This window comes from Ovis aries, chromosome 2 (assembly GCF_016772045.2).
Source record: "Ovis aries strain OAR_USU_Benz2616 breed Rambouillet chromosome 2, ARS-UI_Ramb_v3.0, whole genome shotgun sequence".
NCBI classification, from domain to species: domain Eukaryota; kingdom Metazoa; phylum Chordata; class Mammalia; order Artiodactyla; family Bovidae; genus Ovis; species Ovis aries.
Window position 1 is genome coordinate 21,683,037 of NC_056055.1, and position 22,747 is coordinate 21,705,783.

Below are 22,747 nucleotides of genomic sequence, written 5' to 3' on the forward strand. Positions count from 1 at the left end.
TGTGTGTGCATGCGTGCGCACACACACACACAAAACGTGCAGGGTAGGCTAACCACTAATAAGTCAAAAAATCATTAGTGGCTAGATACAACAGTTTGTGTATGACTGACAACACATCCCACTCTAGGTTGGATGGGTGCTGGGAGATGAGCAGTAGGAGAGACCTCAGTTCTATGCAGTCATTCAAGGACCCAGGCTCATGCCAGCTAGTGGCTCCTCCCTCCTGTAGATCCAGCAAGGCTGTCCAGCTCCAGGTGGAGAAAGAGAAAGTCAAGAAGGCACAACTGCTCTCAGTTACCTTGATCTGGAAGTCATAGCTGTCACGTTGCTCACATTTTACTGGCAAGCCTGAGTCACATGACCCCACCTGAAGATGGTGGGCTAGGAAATGTGATCTTTCTGTGTGCCCAAGGAGGAGAAAATGTATGAGAGCACTACAGACTGCAGCACAGCAGCCTCATATGGTACCTGGGCAGTTCTTTAGGATAACCCACAAGCTAGGCCATTTTCTTCCCAATATGTGCAAACTTTATTATACTTCTCAGGTAAGAGATTTGCCTTTATTCTGTTGGGCTTCCCTGGTGACTCAGACGGTAAAGCGTCTGCCTGCAATGTGGGTTCGATTCCTGGGTCGGGAAGATCCCCTGGAGAAGGAAACAGCAATCCACTCCAGCACTCTTGCCTGGAAAATCCCATGCTCATACACTGACCTTACTGGTGTTATACTGGCTTTGTCCTTTTAGTTCTGTTTTTTTGGTGCAAATCTATTTTCCCTCGGATTTTAGACCTTCTTACTCCTATTACTAAGTTTGTATGTATAGTCTGTGTATGTGTGTGTGTGTATCTATATATATATAGGCTGTATATATATATATAGGCTTTCCCAGTGGCTTAGCAGTGATGAAGCCATCTGCAATGCAGGAGTTGCAGGTTCCATACCTGGGTTGGGAAAATCCCCTGGAGGAGGGCACGGCAACTGACTCCAGTATCCTTGTCTGGAGAATCCCATGGACAGAGGAACCTGACAGGCTACAGTCCAGAGTCACAAAAAGTCAGACGCAACTGAAGTGACTAAGCACACACATATGTGTATATATATATACATATATATAGGCTGTGCTGCACGGCATGTAGGATCTTAGTTCCCCAACCACAGATTGAACCTGTTCCCCCTGCAGTGGAAGCACAGAGTCTTAATCTCTGGACCACCAGGGAAATCCCCATATGGGTATATTTTAATGGCATTTTTAGTTTGTATTATTTTGCTCTGTAACACGCTTAATCTTCATAGTAACCCTATGAGATGGGTATTATTATTACCTCCACTTTAGAGGTATAGAGATGTGGAGAGATGAAGTGACCTTTTACCAAGTGAGTGGCTGAGCTGTTTTCACTCCTGCCTGACCTCAGGCCTGAACTCTGAGAGAAGACCTCATGCTGCATTCCTTTCTGGACCAGGCTAGACCAACTTTTTCATCTTCCTCTCTGCCTCCCCCTTCCCTACCTCACAAAAAGCTGCCCATACATCTTCCTTCAGATAACTCTGGGGCTCTAGATTTCACTTGCATATGTAGGGAGATCCTGTCTCTGACTGGTTCCCATGGTAGTTTTATAAAATATAAAATGGAAGACCAATCAGGATTAAATTAATATGAAATTTTGAATTTAGTTACATAAAGTTAGAGAAAAAAGAATGGAAAACGTTGATAAAGACATTTCAGGGAATCCTAAATAGTCCCTTTCTTGTTTGGGACATACAAAGTTTTTAGAAATTACTATGTACAGTCAGTCAACAAGTACTTGCAGTGTATTTATTGGAACTTACTCTAAATGTGTTTTTCCTTTGGGTCAAGCCTTGCTATTTTTGTGTCAGTTGGAAGAACCTGTGTCTGTGTAGCTGTTGAATTGAAATAACGATTTTACTAGCCTCTCTGGTGATTTTTCTGGCACACTATGAATCTTAACTAAGTGTCTGTAGGTGTGGAGATTTGGTTGAATGCACCAAGGTTTCATTACTCATAGAAATGATCAAAGAACCCCAGAGATCACTAACAGATACAATCTAAGAAGAAAGTACTAGAGAAAACACTTGAGTCTCTAGCAGCAACAGAGACTAGAATAAGAATTTCTGGTTTGATATGTGCTGAGTTCCATCCCTGGATTTTTTAAAGCCCTGTACCATTCTTTACTTCTTCCCTTTTTAGGTTTGACTTGCACTGATTTTGGCCTACGGTCCAGGATGGTTTGTTCTTGGGACCAGACCTGACCAGAGTCGACCTCATGAGCACTTCAGCCTCTCCAGCTGCCATGCTCCTCCGGAGGCTGAGGCGGCTCTCCTGGGGCAGCACCGCTGTCCAGCTCTTCATCTTAACTGTGGTGACCTTTGGTCTGCTGGCCCCGCTGGCCTGTCATCGGCTTCTGCACTCTTACTTCTACCTGCGCCACTGGCATCTGAACCAAATGAGCCAAGAGTTCCTGCAGCAAAGCCTGAAAGAAGGTGAAGCTGCCCTGCACTACTTTGAGGAGCTGCCCTCTGCCAACGGCTCGGTGCCCATCGTCTGGCAGGCCACACCACGGCCCTGGCTGGTCATCACCATCATCACTGTGGACAGGCAGCCTGGCTTCCACTACGTCCTGCAGGTGGTGTCCCAGTTCCACCGGCTCCTTCAACAGTGTGGCCCCCAGTGCGAGGGGCACCAACTCTTCCTGTGCAACGTGGAGCGGAGCGTGAGCCATTTCGATGCCAAGCTGCTGTCCAAGTACGTCCCCGTGGCCAACCGCTATGAGGGCACCGAGGATGACTATGGTGACGACCCTTCCACCAACTCGTTTGAGAAAGAGAAGCAGGACTACGTCTATTGTCTGGAATCCTCCCTGCAGACCTACAACCCAGACTACGTCCTGATGGTGGAAGATGATGCCGTCCCAGAGGAGCAGATCTTTCCAGTCCTGGAACACCTTCTGCGGGCTCGCTTCTCTGAGCCCCACCTCCAAGATGCCCTCTATCTGAAGCTCTATCACCCCGAGAGGCTCCAGCACTACATCAACCCGGAGCCCATGCGTATCCTGGAGTGGGTCGGTGTCGGCATGTTGCTGGGGCCCTTACTAACCTGGATATACATGCGGTTTGCCAGCCGCCCGGGGTTTAGCTGGCCCGTCATGCTCTTCTTCTCCTTGTACAGCATGGGTCTGGTGGAGCTGGTGGGCCGCCACTACTTCTTGGAGCTGCGGCGGCTGAGTCCTTCCCTGTACAGCGTGGTCCCCGCTTCTCAGTGTTGCACCCCTGCCATGCTCTTCCCTGCCCCTGCGGCCCGCCGGACCCTCACCTACCTGTCCCAGGTTTACTGCCACAAGGGCTTTGGCAAGGACATGGCACTGTACTCACTGTTGAGGGCCAAGGGGGAACGGGCCTACGTGGTGGAGCCCAATCTCGTGAAACACATTGGACTCTTCTCCAGCCTTCGGTACAACTTTCACCCCAGTCTGCTCTAGCCTGCCAAGAAATGCCTTCCTGAAACTGGCCACTTCTTGGGGATTCAACTGTTGAGCTCTTTATTTGGACCTGGTTGCTTGCAGATAATTCATTGTTTTAAGGTTGCCAGGGATATAGGCACTGGGATGGTTGAGATTAAATATAAGTCAAGAACGTTGGCTTTAATAACTCTCAGGCAAAGGCAAGCTGTTGACTGTGGGCCCAGACCTCTTGCCCTCCACACAGCCACATTGCCTCATGCAGTCTGACCCACTCAATGATGGACATTTAAATACCACTTATATTCTCCTATTTCTCATTCTGCTTCGTGACAGAGTTTGTGACTGCCAAAATTATTGTGCACAGTGGTTCAACTGGTTTAGGATTTTAAAGGTAGAATATGAATGATGAAAGGTGAGATTCTCTTATAGTGACTTCTTTCTCACTGGGAATAAGAATGGATATATATTTAGGATATATATCCCAAGATGCAGGACCATAGATTCTATTTGTTTCCTTGCTATGACATAATAAAAGCTGCATAGTGCCTGCCATCTTGGAGGCAGGTGAGCTGGCTACTGTTACCTGGCATTTTCTTTTCCACACATCTGTAGTGCACTGATAATCAATTTTGACTGTGAAAACTTTAAGGCACAGCAAGATCTGAAAGCGTCAGATTGCTTATGTTTAGTTTTCAATTTAATATTGAAGATTTCTATCGTATTCTGATTCTTTAAAAGTTGGACTTTGCAGAATGATGTGGAATGGGTGAGCTCTTTACTGATAGCAAATCCTTTTCCCCAACTTTGCTGGCTAACCATTCATCCTCATTCTTTTTCTTTTATAGCATGATGTTACAGAAGAAAAAGTAGGGACTGAAGTCAGAAGACCTGAATTTTTATATCAAATCTCTGTCGTGTCCTAGTGGTGTGAACTTGGGCAAGTTATACGCACTCTGAGCCTCAGGTTTCTCACCTGTAAAATGGGGACCGTGATATCTTCCCTTTTAAGTTGCCTTGGGGATTAAATGACAGAATATGTGTAAAACACTACCAAGTGCTTATCTCATAAAGGGCATTTGATGAATATTAACTCTTTTCTCTCCTATATTCAGCATATAAAACTCAAGTGTATTTTGGATAAAGGTATTAGTGATATTTTTTAAAGTATGAGATGGGGTCTAGGGCTGACACCTATGGAGCAGCTGTTCCTGACCAAACACTACTAGAATAAAGGTTGACTTTTCCTTGTGACTTCAGAAGGATATACAGCTCAGTTTCATCTAGCCCCACCTCCAACCAAGCCCAAAATAAGAATTGTTCATTCAAACTGAAAATGATCTAAGACTCCGGTTGAGCCTATTCCAAGACTAGCATCTGAAAATTACTTTTCTCAAAAGTTACAAATAAATGTCATTTGACAATACTTACCAAACCAGTGGCCAAAGAGTCCCTTATGGCGGTGGATGATTATATTAGAGTTCAAGCAGCTCTCTGCTTTGTTTCAGTGCCACGTCTTCTGTTTGCTTTAAGTTTTCACAGTGAGCTCCTGTCTTGGAATCTGCTTGAGAACATCGAGGGAGTAACAGGGCTTCATCACCACACTTTACAGATGAACAAAGAGGCCCAGAGATGTTAAAGGACTTCTTCAGGTTCACACAGCTGAACAGCAGCAGAGAGGACTGGAATGTAGTAGCTTTTCTGACTTCAAGCCCCTGTACTTTTCTCTCAACCACATTCATTTTATAAATATCTATATAGTCAAATTCTCTTTTGTGAAATCTGTAACCTGGATGAAATAATGTCTTTGTAACCTAAGATGGTAAAAACTCACTGTAGTGTTGCTCTTGGGGAACAAACAGGTATCCGTGTGTGTTGTGTTGTTATAGTGAGCTGTTATATATCCCCTGGGAATGTCCAAAGTGACCAGAGCTGCTAGGTGACTTACTGAGATGCTCAGATTCCACCCTTTCATCCCCTGCCCCCACCCCAGTAACAGGTTCAGCCTCATGTCTGAGAACAGAACCACTCCCAACCTAGAACTAATTTGAGTTTGTTGCATTAAGATTAGATCTCCTTGTGGAAAGTTTGTGTCCGATGACAGAACATTTAAGCTAGCTAATCCCTAGATCAGAATCTTTGCTGGTTTTCATTTCTGCTCTTTCTAATTCCATTGTCTACTGCACACAGACATCCCTTCCTGTGACTCCTTCCTTCTCAATGGCTGAGGTCATCTTTGTCTTGTCTTATTTTTCTACCTACACACTAAGACATATTCCCACATTGATCTTAGCTAGAATCTGCCACCCTTGGACGTTTTCTGCAGAAGCAACAATCCTACCCACTTTTATCCCTGTCCACTCTCTAGATCACCCTTCCGTTTGTCTCTCATTCCTAGAGTCCAAATTGTGTACGTTGTCTTGGATTAGGACTGCTGGCAGCTTTACACCAAAGCTGAGGTCTCTCGTTTAATCCTAAGCAGGGGGCTAGGGAGAAACTCAAGTCCCCTTCCAGTATCAAGGGACATAATCTACCAGAAGGATGAAGGTCTCTAATAGTCCTGTATACTTTTCAGAATTTAAATTATTGTCAGGTCTAAGAAGCTCCCTATTGTGACTGAGTGTATTTGCATAGACTTATCAGTTCAAATAAATGAACCGTTTCACTGAGGCATCCTAAGAAGCCTTGGTTTTCTCTCATTTCTATAGCTGGATTTTTGTGATATGGTGAATAGGATCAAAACCACCCACATGCTTACACTATTGTGGAGTCCCAAGGTAGCAATTCAAAAGTATGGGCTGTTTGCTTAAAAGTTCATAACTGATTTTCTTATATTTCTTAAATGGAAACATTGGAATTGTGTGTGTGTGTGTGTTTTTCTACTATCATAATTTTTAAAAAGTGGTGAGAATAATACAGTGCAACTAGAGAATACAAGTAGGATGAATATAATGATAGGATTAATTTAATTTACCTTGGATACAGTCCTCATTTAAGGGGATTTATTTAATTGGTAACTTAATTTGTGTAAAGAGACATCCTGATTGGATTTGATTACTGTGGGATTTTTATATATACTATGATGCATTTTGAATTACAGTGACACAATACAAAACTGGGTAATTTTAAAGTCACACGAACCATTTGGATATTTTTATCCCAACCACATGAATCTGCTGAGAAATGTTCATTAGCTGACAATTCTTTTTTTGGTTGGATTTTGTTTGAAATACCTTTGGGACTATGTCAAAGATGATTGGAGATGTAATTTTAAAGTACTTAATATAACTGCAGTGAAGATGTGCTATGGCTTCCAGTAGTCAGATTACAGCATTGTTGTGAGTCATCGGTGTGCAATGAATGGGGAATTCTGCTTTAAAATTTAACAGATTTTCTTTTTTTTTTTTTCCTAAAAAACCTTTTGATTCTGTATGAGGATGTAGCCAATTAAAAATGTTGTGATAGTTTCAGATGAATAGGGAAGGTATTCAGGCACACATATGCATGTATCCATTCTCTGCCAAACTCCCCTCCCGTCCAGGCTAGCCCCTAACGTTGAGCAGAATTCCCTGTGCTATACAGTAGGTCCTTGTTGGTTATCCGTTCTAAATATAGCAGTGTGTACATGATCATCCCAAACTCCCTAATTATTCCTTCCCCGCATCCTTCCCCCCATGGCACCCATAAAGAAAATTAACAAATTTTCATGATCTTTTCTCTAATGACCTATGCAGAAACATAGATGAGTGATTTTTTTAAGTATTATGTTAACAAATTGGGGGTAAAACCAGATGAGAATCCAAAGGCAAATGATTAATTTATCAAAAAGAAGGACAGCTGGCATACTTATGTAGGAACAGGGCAGCTCAGAGAGCTGGGTGAAGTAGACAAGGATGTAGAGTGAAGCAGAGGGTCTCACATTTGTCGCCTCTTGTGTGTCCCAGACTCCTTTATGTAATAAGTCCTCTATGTCCGCCCCACTGTCATGAAATGCTTATAGGGCTAGCCTATGGAAAATACAAAGGAACAAAATAATGGATAGTGTTCTGGATAAATAATTCATCCCTTTGTTAGGACCCGGCTTCCTCTCACACTTAGAATAAAATACAAACCCCTACATTACCTTCCAGGCCAGATGTGACCTGTCCCTGCAAAACTTCATGTCTTGCCACTTCCATCCTCTTTCTCCAAGCTATAGTCACACCTGCTGTCTTTCACTTCCTTGGACTTGTTACATAGGTTCTAACCACAGAGGGACTTTGCACTGCCATTCTCTCTATCTGGAATGCTTTTCTCTTAGCTGAATCTTTCCTGTATACAGATCTCAATTAAAATTTAACCCCTCCTCCCCGAACAGACTTTTCATCCCATCTAAAGCATTCTTATCCCTTCCCACCCCCCAGGTCGTCTATCAGTTTATGCAGTGTGATTCCCTTTGAAGCTCTTCTTACCTGAAATTTATTATTTTGTCTTTTTTTCCCCCTCCATTCTCCCCACCTCCGTACAGAATATAAGTGACACAATATCAGGAGTCTTCTAGGTTTCATTGCTCTATCCCTTGAACCTAGAACAATACCTGACACATAGTAGGAAATGAATGAGAGAGAGAAATGGGGTAGTGGGGGACGGAAGGAAGGGAGGAAAAGAGTAAAGGGATCCACAGTGGAAATGCATACAGAAAAGAATACTGAAAGGAAGAGAAATGGAACTAGGGAAGAAAATTAGGGAAGAGCGAAGAGGACCCAGGTAGTGAGGACTGGTTGCGATGTACAGTTTTGACTCCTGAAAAAAATTTCTACTTGCATTCCAGGCAAAGAGAATGGCAAATCCAAAAAGGAACTTTCTACACCACCACATAGCTACTTTTTCCTTTGTTGTTATTAGAGTTTTGGTTTCAGTGTGTGTGTTGGGGGTCGTGTGTGTTTGGGAGGGGGAGTCCTCCCTACGTGTTATTCTTAGGGGAGGGATGGGTTTTCTCTTTCAGGTTTCAACTGCTGTGTCTTCCTGGTATTACCAATGGGAATCATCTAGACGTGCACACCACCCATGGTGGCTCTACAACCTATTCTAGGACTTATAGGCAAGAGGCTGGAAAGAGAATGAAAGAAAGATCACCAGCTGGTACCAGTGAACTCTTCTCAAGTTCTTTCAGTAAGTGGCAAGATGGTTTAAGTCATACCACGTAGCTCTGCTCAATAGGGGTGGGCTTTGGCAAAGCATTATATGACTTAACACAAACCAAGAATAGAGAGGTAAAGTTTCCCTAGAGGCTGGATGGGAGGAGCAGGAAACTTTAAGGGTCATTTTTCCTGGTACACAACTTGGGTGTTTATGTTCTGTTAGTGTAGCTTTGTTTAAATCTGAACAAGTTGAGTCCTCTGCAAAATTCGTGCACTAGCAACATGTTAGACAAATAATTCTGTCTAACCCCTATTTGCTTTTATCCAGAAAAAAATGTAAACCCTGGCATTGTTGCCCCTGGGAGACCTGAAACAGAAGTCAACAAGTGTGTGTAGATTTCTTTCTAACAATATGTTTGAACAGTTACTCTTGTCCTTTACCAAACCCCTTTCCAGCCGCAATACATACACAACCAGAAGCCATAACCAGCAAAAGCAGCTTGGCTTCTGTCTAGCTCTCCCTCCAGAGAGGTTTGTGATAAAGGAGCAGTAGGATTACATCTTCTTCCTGTAATATACACATGGAATGCTTTCCCTCTTTTGAACAAGAAAAGGAAAGAGCAACCATATTTTAAAAGATACTAAACAATGATATGTATCTTCACATTCAAAATTGTAGTTCATGTATTATTATATAAGGAGCTACGCCAAACAAACTAATCATAAGTAAATTTAAATTTAGCTAACTTAATAAATGTCTAAATCATATTAGCAGTATTCAGTTGACTCAAGATTTGTTTTCTTTTTCAGACTAGCTGAACTATTAGCATAAATGCCCCAATCTGCAGAAACACAGTCTTGAATCTGAAAGAGAAAAGGCTTTGAAGAGGTTAGAATCATTTTTTTTTTCAGATGCCTGTTCAGTTCAATTCAGTCACTCAGTCATGTCCAACTCTTTGCAACCCCATGGACTGCAGCACACCAGGCTTCCCTGTCCATCACCAACTCCCAGAGCCTACTCAAACTCATGTCCATCACGAAGGTGATACCATCCAACCATCTCATCCTCTGTCATCCCCTTCTCTTGCCTTCAATCATTCCCAGCATCAGTGTCTTTTCCATTGAGTTGGTTCTTCGTGTCAAATGGCCAAAGTATTGGAGTTTCAGCTTCAGCATCAGTCCTTCCAATGAATGTTCTGGACTGGTCTCCTTTAGGATGGACTGGTTGGATCTCCTTGTAGTCCAAGGGACTCTTAAGAGTCTTCTCCAACACCACAGTTCAAAAGCATCAATTCTTCTACGCTCAGCTTTCTTTACAGTCCAACTCTCACATCCATACCCGACTACTGGAAAAACCATAGCTTTGGCTAGACAGACCTTTGTTGGTAAAGTAATGTCTCTGCTTTTTAATATGCTGTCTAGGTTGGTCATAACTTTTTTTGCAAGGAACAAGCGTCTTTTAATTTCGTGGCTGCAGTCACCATTTGCAGTGATTTTGGAGCCCCCCCAAAAGAGTCTCTCACCGTTTCCATTGTTTCCCCATCTATTTGCCATGAAGTGATGGAACTGGATGCTATGATCTTAGTTTTGTGAATGTCGAGTTTTAAGCCCACTTTTTTACTCTTCTTTTTCACCTTCATCCAGAGGCTTTTTAGTTCTTCTTCACTTTCTTCCATAAGGGTGGTGTCATCTGCATGTCTGAGGTTATTGATATTTCTCCAGGCAATCTTGATTCCAGATACCAGTTAACACCAGCCAATGGAAGAAAAGAACTGTTTCAGCCAAATTAACCCCTTATTGTCACACTTAAACATAGTCCTCACACTAAGGTAGACACATTAAATTCTGAATGGCATCTCAGGAGCCCTTTAAGACAAGTAATTTTGTTTTTTAAAAGACACCATCATATCTCACATATTAATTTGCATTTATTGAGTGCCTACAGCATGACAGGGACTATGCCTAGTGCTAGAGACACAACGATGAGTGAGTAAGACAGCTTTCTTCTTTTCAGGACTTTGGCATCCAAGGGAGCAGCTAGTATAGTAAGGTGAGTCTGGGATGGTGGGATTATAGGATACTGTCTGTAAATCACCCCAAAATGCCAGGGGTCTAAGTTACTCCAACTTCCTCAGCTCTTCTACAACCACTTTTGCTGAGCACAACGTGGTCCACCAAAGAAGTCTCCAACTAACAAAGGAAATGTTTTACATAAATATTTATTTACAGAAAAAAATGAGAGGTGTGGGTGAAGGGAATTGGCTTGTCCCAGCTAAAAGGAATTTAAGGAGGGTGAGTTGATGCTTGGAGAAGGTACTGTGGGGATAAGATATGTATCTTTTGATGTAAGAGGAAGATTCAGAAAATTATCCTTGAAGGGTTATTTCTTTTTCTTGCATTTCTAGGAAAACAAGTCTCTTGATATCCTATTTTCTAATCCAAATTCATGTGAGGTCTTTTTTCTGAAACTGAATAAAACTGACTTCCAAAGAAAGAACTTTGCTTGCCCAGAGGTGACACACCTTGTTGGCAGCAACTTGCCCTTACCTCAGAAAAGAATCAAGGAAACCTCTCACTCCAGGGACTTCCCCAGCACTCTGCGCTTTCACTGCAGTGGGCATGAGTTCCATCACTGGTCAGGAACTAAGATTCACATGTCATGCAGCCAAAAAAAGAGGAAGAAAACCTCACAACCTCACCTCAAATGTTTTACTATCTCATCTTGGTGACAAAAGCTTGTTGATCCTCACATAAAGAGGAATGTAAGGGTCACAATTGTCCTCAGTCTCTCAAGGTGAAAACCAACATTGCCTTGCCAAGGCTTGTAGCCTTTGAGTCTCTTTTGCAAAGCCTGTTCTTTGCAATGCTTATATTCTCCACAGCTAACTGCATGTTAGATCCAGTTTCCTAGAGCTTCCTGCCCTCATAAGTGGGTGACTTTCTCACCCACCACAAGAGAGTAAGCACCCTTCTTTAAACTATGAAGGATATTTAACTGAGGGCCAAAAATTTCTTCTGCTTGTCCTCATCAGTTTCATGTAGATCTGAAGCCTGAAGACACTCATTCCTTTTAAAATTAATTTCTGTCGATTCACATTGAAACAATATTAGCCAAAGTTGTCAATCTGGCTGTAAGGCTAGCTGATCAAAGTGCTCTTCTACAGACAATGGGATATTTGTTAACTCACAGTCATGGTTCATAACTCTTCAGCAACTCGAATCCTTACCTCCAAGGATTCCCCCGTATGAATAAACAAAGCAGGATAACAAAACAATAAGAGAAAGACCTGAGTTTTCAGCAAATGTAATTCCTAGTTAGAAAGCATTCACTAGTAATTTCTAGTCACTTGACAATAAGTTTGGTTTGCAAATGAAAATTCTGATTTTATTTGCCAAAGATCAGACAGCTCAAATGAACTGGAAAAATGCTATTATCACTCTACTTCTCTGAAAAAGATGTTTGGGGTGCTTTTTGGGAGACCCAGCTTCAATCCTTGGGTCGGAAGATCCCTGGAGAAGGAAATGGCAACCCACTCCAGTATTCTTGCCTGGTAAATCCCTTGGGTGGAGGAGTCTGGCAGGCTACAGTCGATGGGGGTCACAAAGTTCGACAAGGCTGAGCCACTACACTTTCACTTTCTTTAACTTACGTCTGGAAATTGTGTTGTGAATTTTGCAGGTTGGTTTCAGCTTGGGATGGTTGTAGCATTAGGATGCATTCACCAGCAAATAACAGAATCCAGTCTCCCAGGACCTTCCTTAAGCAATAGTGATGTTAAGGTTTCTCACTTAAGAAGTCAGTCAGCAGTGCAATGATGTCGTTAAGGACCCAGACTCTCCTCTGTCTTGTTCTGCCACCTTTTGCCACTTCATGTCTATTGCAGCTTCTAAGATCAAGTCCACATTCAAAGCAAAAAGGAAAGGCTGAGGTAAAATGCTTTCTTCATGTGAATTTCTGTGGGTGGTTTTTTTTTTTTTTTTTTCCAGGAGGAACAATTACAGGAAGTCTCCCAACTGACCTCTCCTTTTGTTTCATCTGCCAGATATGGGCTGTAGGCCCCTTCCTAGACCAATCAGAGGCAAAGGGAAATAAACGAGAAAAGCCCAACCACAATTTACTCCCTTGTGGCTTGTGTGAGGCCCTGTCTTTCTTGACCTGAAGGGCTCTACTCACCATCCAAACAAGAAGAGATCTTTGACAACAAGGAAGTAGATCTATATGGATAGCTCATAGGCAAAATGTGAACAGTAACCCTGGGGGGAAGTGATCAAAGTGTTTAGTATTCTTCCTGATTGTGCCACTTTATATGGTATTTAGAAATCAAAGCAACATGTAGATTTATTTAGATTAGATTTATTTAACTGTATAATCATATGGTTAGGTCATAGGGACCTTTCAAAAATACAGTGCTACAGGATTAATTATAGGATTCATTAGTTAAAAGCATTACAGGGCTTGGAGAAGCTTCTCCGATTCCTAGAGGCCCATAAGATTGCATTTTCTTCCTGAACAATTGTACATGAAACATCATGGAAACAAGATTGTTGCTGCTACTTTCAAAGAAGTATAGATATTTAAACTCAAATTGGATATGAGGATTAGCCATTGACTACTGAAAACTATGCTTTCAATCTGTTGTTGAACTGTCCTGAAATTATTGATTTAGGGCACACGAAGAGCTTTGAATTTTTTTTCAAGATTCACAGTTTTGTAAAGTGGTTGCATGAATTTTAACACACAGTAGGGGCCATGTTATAAATTTCTGAAACTTTCTTTGGCGTGCAAACCTTAATACATCTGCATTAGAAATGTTTTCCTGTTTGTACTCAGTTTCAAGAGAAAACAATGAAATTGAAATCACATTATGTTTACCAAGAGACCTCATCCTTGGAAGTTTGGAGGTAAGTCCAACATGAATCCCAGGAAGATCCCAAAGTTTCTAGTAATGTGAACAATGTTTGAGAGTTTACTATTCAAGGAAGAAGTAAGGACAAAGAGAAGAACGCAGTCAGCTCTGCCAGCTAGAACTGGAATTGCAAACCCTCTCCAACACAGGATATCCCACAACTCAGTCAATTAATACCTAGAGACACCAGGTCTCACCTGGTGACACTAATATAGTCATTTAATATCAAATAATGCATAGTTTCCTTTGTTGACACACTCTTCTCCACCCCTCAAAATTCTCACTCAAATATTTCTGAGAATCTCCAAGGAGAAAGCTTACAACTATGTGTTCTCAAAGCAGTTTGCTAACCACAATCATCACAGAGCATCTGTCTCGTCTTTCCTCTCCTATTCTGGCTCCACAAAGTAACTCTAAAGGGCATCTCTCTTGTCCCTGCTCATGATAACCATTTTGGGAACATCAATACCTGTGCTAAGGTTACTATTTCTTAGTGTTCAGCAAACTCTCAGTTTTCCAGGCAAGGCTAAACTGGCATAGCAAGGACAAAAGCCAATGTCTCAGTTAGTGACTTGCTATGACAAGGGTTTTATTTCTCAATACCACAAAATCTAATAAAGATCTGGGCACCCTTTAGGGGAACTATTTCGCTTATAGAAACCTAGCAATTTAGACTGAGGACTTCACAGTCCTGTAACTGCTCCATTAGAGGTTTCTTATAGAAACCTCTCTGATCAACCAAGCAGGCTTACAGGGATACTCACCAGATAAAGGACTGAATGGTACTCTCTGCTGTAGACTGCATATGGGCTGAGCCACTCAACTGCAAGATGTCCAAAAAGTGCCGAGAGGTCTTCTATATCAATATGTAAAAGGGAAGAGAACAGATTTTGGTGAATGCTGGGAATATCTGCTTTACAGGTCAGTGCTGGATTCTTGGAAAACATGGAAATAATGACCCTTCTCCAGTTCTATGCTGTTTTGTTACCTGATCCTCAAATCAGTACATCTTATGCCCAGAGTCTCCAAAATTAGCTCATGAGTATAAGCTCCACTGTTTAATTCTAATTTCCCTTTCTACAGGAGCTTCAACAAGTCTAAGATTGTGGGGGCAATGCTGTGAGATCTCTCATTCTAACTTCTTTTTCTTTTATGACAAATTCACATACATTCTCCCACCTTTCCCCCTAATCCTCCCTCAGACAGTGTTCAACTTGTTTGCTGCTATATCGTAATGTCCCAGCTTGGTGCCTAGAACTCAGAAATGTGTTGATGAGTGGATGGATGGGGAGGTAGGTGGATGGCTGAATGATCATTTCTTATCTACCCACACACAGATGAAGCTCAAAGGAGCCTGTTTCCATTTTCTTTTTTTTTTTTCCCCTTTACTTTAAAATTATTTTTTATTTTATTTTCCATTGGTGTATAGTTGATTAACAATGTTGTGTTAGTTTCAGGTATACAGCAAAATGATTTGGTTATATATATACATGTCTCTTTCCACTTTATTTTCCTGTCACCTTGACCCTCTTTGTAGTCCTTTTGTCTCAGGTACTATTGTGCATTTTGGGGGCCCCATTTGGGTGAGGACTTTCTTGAGGATTAATTATGGAAATGTTAGTTACAGTTTAGGGGCTGAAATCCTACCACTCAAACCTCTTCAGGGATTCCTAATCGAGGAATATGCCCATGAGAACAATAACCAAATGGAAAATAAAATAACATTTTTTGGCCATGCTGCATGGCATGTGGGAACTTAGTTCCCTGACCAGGGATTGAGCCTGCACTCCCCTGCAGTGGAAGTGCAGAGTCTTAACCACTGGACCACCAGGAAAATCCCAAAGTAAGCTTTATGACCTGATAGGCGCCCAATTGTCTCCCAGTACAGAGATCTTTGTCAAGCCAAATCAGATTATGCTGTTTAGGCCTGGAATCCTAAAGAAGCTTCCATCATTTCCATTACTCAGAGTTGGTGGAAAGGTCTGGAACAGACCAGGGGCAACTGATGCAGAGCCCATGTGTAGAAGAGAGAATAGGCAGATCCTGACTGAAATGCTGCTGCTGCTAAGTCACTTCAGTTGTGTCCTACTCTGTGTGACCCCATAGATGGCAGCCCACCAGGCTCCCCTGTCCCTGGGATTCTCCAGGCAAGAATACTGGAGTGGGTTGCCATTTCCTTCTCCAAGGCATGAAAGTGAAAAGTGAAAGGGAAGTCACTCAGTCGTGTCCGACTCTTCGCGAGCCCATGGACTGCAGCCTACCAGGCTCCTCCGTTCATGGGATTTTCCAGGCAAGAGTACTGGAGTGGGGTGCCATCGCCTTCTCTGATGCACTGAAATAGGGGACTGTAATTGCAGATGAGGGAACACCAGCTTAGAGACTCCATCCTCTTAACATGACTAGCTCTTCTCTCCTGTTCACCGTGATTGTTATCTTCACTTCTGCCTCTGCCCAGGCCCTTCAATCCTTTACCCCTAGTCACACCCATTACACTCTGTTATAAACTATCTTCAGAACTGTAGTCTAGGTCAGTGTTCTCACCCTACCTGCTTGATAGAGAGACAAGGTCAAACTCTAGGCTTATTACTGTGCTTTGTATGAAGTCATTTTTTAAAAAAATACAAAACTTGCTAGATGTTAACACTCCCATATGGATAAACTTTCTTTTGCTTACACATGGGTTTCTGATCCAGTGGCCCATGGTTGACAATTCTTGGCAGCCTACCACAAAGGATGGCCTATCGCTAGTTTCCTCTGCTGAAGTAGGCTTCCCATCTTCTTAACATATTTTCTATAAAGGAACAAAGGTTCATCCATAATAATGAAAAAACAAAAAGACATTTGGGAGGTGGGGGGAAGGGCTGCAAAGAGTTGACCATGATATAGTTTGGGGCACATGTGGGAGTAGAGACTTTGGATGGAGCAAAATCAATCTTGCTCTGCCTAGCTTATTCTTCTCAGCCTTTCCCACTGTCTCCCAATTCTATGCCATCATTTCCCCACTCACTTTCACTTCTGCCAGCTTAAATAAGTGTGAATCATCTCTATGGATGCCACAAATATCAGCCCATTTGGATAGTTCTCTCTTAATATAGATCTTCTTTGTTTCTAACTAATAGTGCTATTTATCTAATAGTTTTATCAACAAAATTTTAGAATAGACAAAGAGTGTAAACTGCCTCAAAGCATTCTCATTATGGCAGAAACTTTATAAGGAGTGTAAAGTTTACAAGGGAAAAAAAACTAAAAGAATTGAAAGATTTATAAGTAGTGGCACAGATACTCCCACCACAGAAGATGGCAACCACAACAAAGATGCTCAACATTACTAGTCATTGGATAAATACAAATTCAAACTACAATGAGATACTATCATACAGCCAATACAATAGCTAAAAAAATTTTAAATGACTACACCAACTGTTGGTGAGCACACAGAGCAACTAGACTCTCATACACTCATGTTGGGAATATAAAATGCTACAGTCATTTTGAAGAACAAGTGGGAAGTTTCTTGAAAAGTTACATATACGTACTATTTGATCAGATCTAGCCATTCCACTCCTAGGTATTCCAAGAAAAGTGAAAACATACATTTACTTTAAGACCTATACATGAATACTTATAGGGCTTTATTTTGCAGTAGTTAAAAACTGGCAGCCACTCAGATGTCCATCAGCAGCACATGAAATACTACTCAGCAATGAAAAGGATGGATATGGATGAATTTCAAAATAATTATGCTGAATGAAAGAAGCTAGGCCAAAAAAAAATTGGTACCTATTGAATGATGCCATTTATGTAAAATTTTAGAAAATGCAAACTAATCTCTATAGTGACAGGAAGCAAATAAGTTTTGCTTGGAGATGGGGTGGGGCTTATACAATTTAAAAAATAAACTTGCAGGGGTAATGTAAATATACGTTCAATATCTTGATTGCAGTGATGTTTTCATATGTGTGAAAACATATGGATGTAATCATATGTCAAGACATCAACTGTTATGCTTTACAAATGTGAAGTTTGTTATAAGCCAATTATATCTCAATAAAGTTATTTTTAAAAGATTTGCTTAGTGCTTTGCACCAGCCAAAGATGAAAGAATTGGCTTGGTGTCTTTTCCTTATGTTTCAGACTGCTCCCTAAAGGTTCCTTTTACTGTAGGTCAGCAGAGAGGAGGGGGTGGATGTTCTGGGTTGCCTATCATCCCACTCCACTTTTATCTGTCTATATACAGTTTCAATGGACATGGATTTGAGCAAACTCCAGGAGAGAATGAAGGACAGGGGAGCCTGGTGTGATGCAGCCCATGGGGTTGCAAAGGGTCAGACACAACTTAGCGACTGAACAACAACTATTTATAGTCTCTCTAAAGACTTACTTCAAAAAATGACCAGTTTAAGGGAAAAAATTAAAAAACAAGCTTTTTAAGTCTTTAGAATCTTCTGGATCATCTGATCTTTAATGCTAAAATATTTTATGAATCTAAAGTTCTATTGATGAGTTACATTAATATACTCTTCCTTTGATTTGAAAATATCCTCAATTATAAAACACTAAATCTCTAGCTTTTAATGACTTTTTTAGGGGGAAAGAGTAAAATAAATATATTAAAATACACTTATTATAATATTCACTCCATTTTCAAAAATATTAGAAGTATGACTTAGAGTACTCATTATAATACATAGTCCCCAGATTATAGGAAGGGATATTTTTGAGAACTAAAAGTGTTTGCATGAGTCAGGGTACAAAGTGTAACAAAAAGACCCCAAAATGCAACAGTTTAAACTGGGTAGAAGTGTGTTTCAGTCTCAACATCCAGCAGGCAGGCAGTTCAGGTCTGGCTTAATGACTATTTGATCTGTGCAGTTCCACAGAGCCCCATGCTCAGAAGGGCCCAGAGCTTGGTTTAATGGGCTGCTGTTACTATCTTGAAAGTCTTACTAATTTTATCTTTGAACTTGTGTTTTAAAAGTAAAGTCCAGTGGAAACTTTTACTTTTAAAAGTAAAGTCACTGCTCATGCAAGTGAGCAGAGGAATACACAGTCCATGTCTGCCATTCCTGCCCTCTATGTGCGTGTCATTGGCAGTGCTTCATGAACCCAGAATTCCAGTGGACCCACAGCACAGAGAAGTTCAGAGGAACTCCAAGTGAGTACAAGTATGTTATGTTGATGACTAAGAAAGGACCAGTCCATTCTAAAGGAGATCAGCCCTGGATGTTCTTCAGAAGGAATGATGCTAAAGCTGAAACTCCAGTACTTTGGCCACCTCATGCGAAGAGTTGACTCATTGGAAAAGACTCTGATGCTGGGAGGGATTGGGGGCAGGAGGAGAAGGAGACAACAGAGGATGAGATGGCTGGATGGCATCACCGACTCTATGGACTTGAGTTTGAGTGAACTCCAGGAGATGGTGATGAACAGGGAGGGCTGGCGTGCTGCGATTCATGGGGTCGCAAAGAGTAGGACACAACTGAGCGACTGAACTGAAGAAAGGAAGTGAGGAAGGGAACTGGCAGTCCTGGGAGGACATGCTCTCCATTTAAACTAGAATTTAATACTAATCCAGAAAGAAGACAGTAATACTCTAAGAAACACAAACAACAAGGAACCTCTTCACATCTTTCCTTACTTGCATTACTTCCCTGTATTAACAAGTCACTTACCTCGAAAATGATAACATAGCAAAAAAGGGAAAGTTTTTTTCCTTTCAGTCTTTCCTTACTCATCAATAACCTGAAGATAGAGTGTTGATAGAATATGTATGAAGAAGTGAAACAAAACATTTAAATCAGTTTTGTGCAGCATTTATACTTTTCTGATAAGAATGAGATATATATGCTTGTATGAATTACAAAATACAAATCATGTAATTTTGGTGATTCTGCACATGAGTTAAATGTTCTTATATTTGCATTTATAAATGGACATTGTGCAATATAATGAATGGTAAAATTCATGTTAATGATCTAAGTTTTAAGTTTACTTAGCCGAAAACTAAATAGCAAAAAAAATGCCGGAAGAAAGAGCATGGAAAGATGAGAAGACTAAATTTTACTATATTAATGACAATCCCCTCACCTTTTTTTTTTGAACAAGAGGCTTGAAGTTTCATTTTGCATTGGGCCCCCAAATTGTAGCTGGCCCTGCTGCTGTCTTCAACACATGACTTCCACTTGTGGGTTCAATTTGGCTGCTTCAGTGTCTTTCATCTTCCAGCCCGTGAAGAGCTGGAGAAAGACCAGGAAAGTGAAGCACAATTCTTTCTTTCTTTCTTAACATTCATTTATTTATTTGGCTGGACTAGGTCTTAATTGAGGCATGCAGAATCTTTAGTTGCAGCATGGGAAATCTTAATTGCAGTATGTGGGATCTAGATCACTAACCAGGTATCAGACTTGAGCTCCCTGCACTGGGCATGTGTAATCTTAGCCACTGGACCACCAGGAAAGTCCTGGAAGCACAATTCTTTTATGAGCCTTCATCACTAAACTCAAATTCCATCAGCCAGAACTTAGTCATACAGCCACATCTAGCTATGAGGCTGACTGGGAACTATCTTTAGCCAAGCAGCCTTTTACTCAGCTAATACTTTGTTATTTTAGAAGAAGAGGAAAATGGGTATTGGAAACAATGTGAAGTTGACCACAGTATTCATCCAGTTTGATTCTAATATTTCCAGTTCAGTTCAGTCGCTCAGTCGTGTCCGACTCTTTGCGACCCCATGAATTGCAGCACGCCAGGCCTCCCTGTTCATCATCATCTCCTGGAGTTCACTCAGACTCATGTCCATTGAGTCCGTGATGCCATCCAGCCATCTCATCCTCCATTGTCCCCTTCTCCTCCTGCCCCCAATCGCTCCCAGCATCAGAGTGTTTTCCAATGAGTCAACTCTTCTCATGAGGTGGCCAAAGTACTGGAGTTTCAGCTTTAGCATCATTCCTTCCAAAGAAATCCCAGAGTTGCTCTCCTTCAGAATGGACTGGTTAGATCTCCTTGCAGTCCAATGGGCTCTCAAGAGTCTTCTCCAACACCACAGTTCAAAAGCATCAATTCTTCGGCGCTCAGCCTTCTTCACAGTCCAACTCTCACAGCCATACATGACCACAGGAAAAACCATAGCCTTGACTAGACGGACCTTAGTCGGCAAAGTAATGTCTCTGCTTTTGAATATGCTATCTAGGTTGGTCATAACTTTTCTTCCAAGGAGTAAGCGTCTTTTAATTTCATGGCTGCAGTCACCATCTGCAGTGATTCTGGAGCCCCAGAAAATAAAGTCTGACACTGTTTCCACTGTTTCCACATCAATTTCCCATGAAGTGATGGGACCGGATAACATGATCTTCGTTTTCTGAATATTTCCAGTCCTAGGAATTTATCTTAAGGAAATAACAGAAATGTATAAAAAAACTTTTAAATATAAGGATATTCACTGCATCTCTTTTTATAATTATGGCAAATAAATTAGAAACAACCCAGATTTCCAAAGCAGAAAAATTGGTTAAATAAATAAAGACATATCTATATTCTGGAAAATTAAATACCCATTAAAATTGTGTTCTCAAAGAATATTCAATGTTATAGGAAAATGCTCAAGATGCGATGGTACATGAGAAAAGCAAAATGCACAACTCTACAGGTAATACTATTTAGAAGCACTCTCAGCTGGATGGGTATGTCTGAGTTTATCACAGGGATTAAGGGAACAAGACTACAGACCTCACAGAGTAAATTTCTCCCAGCAGATGTTTGCACCACAATCCCTCAGGATCAGAATCTGGATTTTGTTTGCAGACTCAGGACAGATTTGTCTCTCAGAATGAGACATTTTAACGAGAATCATAAGATAAATATGTACATCAAGAAGGCAAGTTTATTTGCTTATGAGGACATATAATAACATATATATGCAACGCCCTCCCCCAGTCTCATATTAAGTGTGAGTGCCCTTCCTACAGGCAATATATTGCATCATTGTATTTGATGATGCTGCAGCATAACCAAGAAAATTTCAGTCCAATAATAAAGTTGAACATTTATTCTTAAAGAACTCTCCATGAGGATTTTTCAAGAAAACCAGCCAGACTGTGAAAACAACCACATTTTTCGATCACTCTATTCTTTTTTTTTTTTTTTTTTTTTTTGGGGAGCACTCTATTCTGTGAAGAATTACTGAGAAACAGAGGCAAAAAGCCCCTATGTCCTCCAGCCATTTTCTAGAGTCCTGTAGCTGGTGATCAAGAACAGAAGTTTTGACTTCCGTTTCCTGTGGGGAAGAAATGTGGAGGGGCACAAGGAATATTCCATGGACAGAAGAGCCTGGCAAGTTACAGTCCATGGAGTTGCAACGAGTTGGACACAGCTGAGCACACACACCCAAGGGAAGGGGGACAGAGAAGTTTCTGTCTCGAGAGGCGTGTGGGAGAGCTTTGGAGGAGAGTGAAGATGGAGCGTTTGTGACAGTGACTCTAAAGCTCATGGGTATAAGATAAAAACAAAAGGATATTCAAAGAAGTGTTGCTGTAGTTATAAGCCTGATCTTCATTAATGTCCCTTGAGAAACATGAATAAATCTCAATTATTTTTAATAGCTTTTGGTTTTGTGACCTTGCTAGGACCCTGGAGCAATCCAGGGATACACAAGATACAAAAGTAATTAATGATTTTTAAATCTACACTATACCAACAATAATAAATCATTTTTTAAAAAACATCAGACTTTGATAATAATTCAATATTTGCTTTTATTTTGTGAAAGATTATAATCTCCACTGAAGAAAGATTCATAGTTACTCTTAAGATAGTTGTCTTCAAACTGTGCCCATGTGTTTCCACAAATAATTTTCAGAAACTGTGTACACTCTTGCACTTTATATTAACATACAATTTAAAGAGTTCCAAAGGATATAATATCCAATGCTTTAATATTGGTCACTGTTTTAAATACATGCAAAGGGTTCTAAAATACTATAATGATAAATATTCATCATCATTCTTTAAAGCTTTCCAGGTGGCTCAGTGGTAAAGAATCCACTTGCCAATGCAGGCGACACAGAGACAGGGGTTCAATTCGTGAGTGTGGAAGATCCCCTGGAGGAGGAAATGGCAAGCCCCTCCAGATAATTCTTGCCTAGATACTTCTATGACAGAGGTGCCTGGCAGGATACCGTCCTTAGGAGTTGCAAAGAGTTGGACATGACTAAGGACTCATGCACATACACATCATTCTTTCAAGAAAAATAC

The 22,747-nt window shown here is 41.1% G+C and overlaps 1 protein-coding gene across 7 annotated transcripts in view; it reads left to right on the forward strand.

Moving 5' to 3' along the window:
• Positions 1 to 17,565, forward strand: part of PGAP4 (post-GPI attachment to proteins GalNAc transferase 4) — a 30,813-nt gene extending 13,248 nt beyond the window's left edge. For 2 of the 7 annotated variants that reach the window (XM_027964165.3, XM_042242952.2), the window contains exon 2: positions 2,205 to 6,776. In XM_027964165.3, the coding sequence (XP_027819966.1) occupies positions 2,281 to 3,492 (1,212 nt within the window). In that variant the 5' untranslated portion in view covers positions 2,205 to 2,280 and the 3' untranslated portion in view covers positions 3,493 to 6,776. Of the gene's footprint in view, positions 1 to 2,204; positions 6,777 to 8,455 lie in introns of those variants that run through there. The other 5 variants (XR_003588058.3, XR_009599127.1, XR_009599126.1 and 2 more) reach the window with 5 other exon arrangements.
• The last annotated feature ends 5,182 nt before the right edge of the window (positions 17,566 to 22,747 follow it).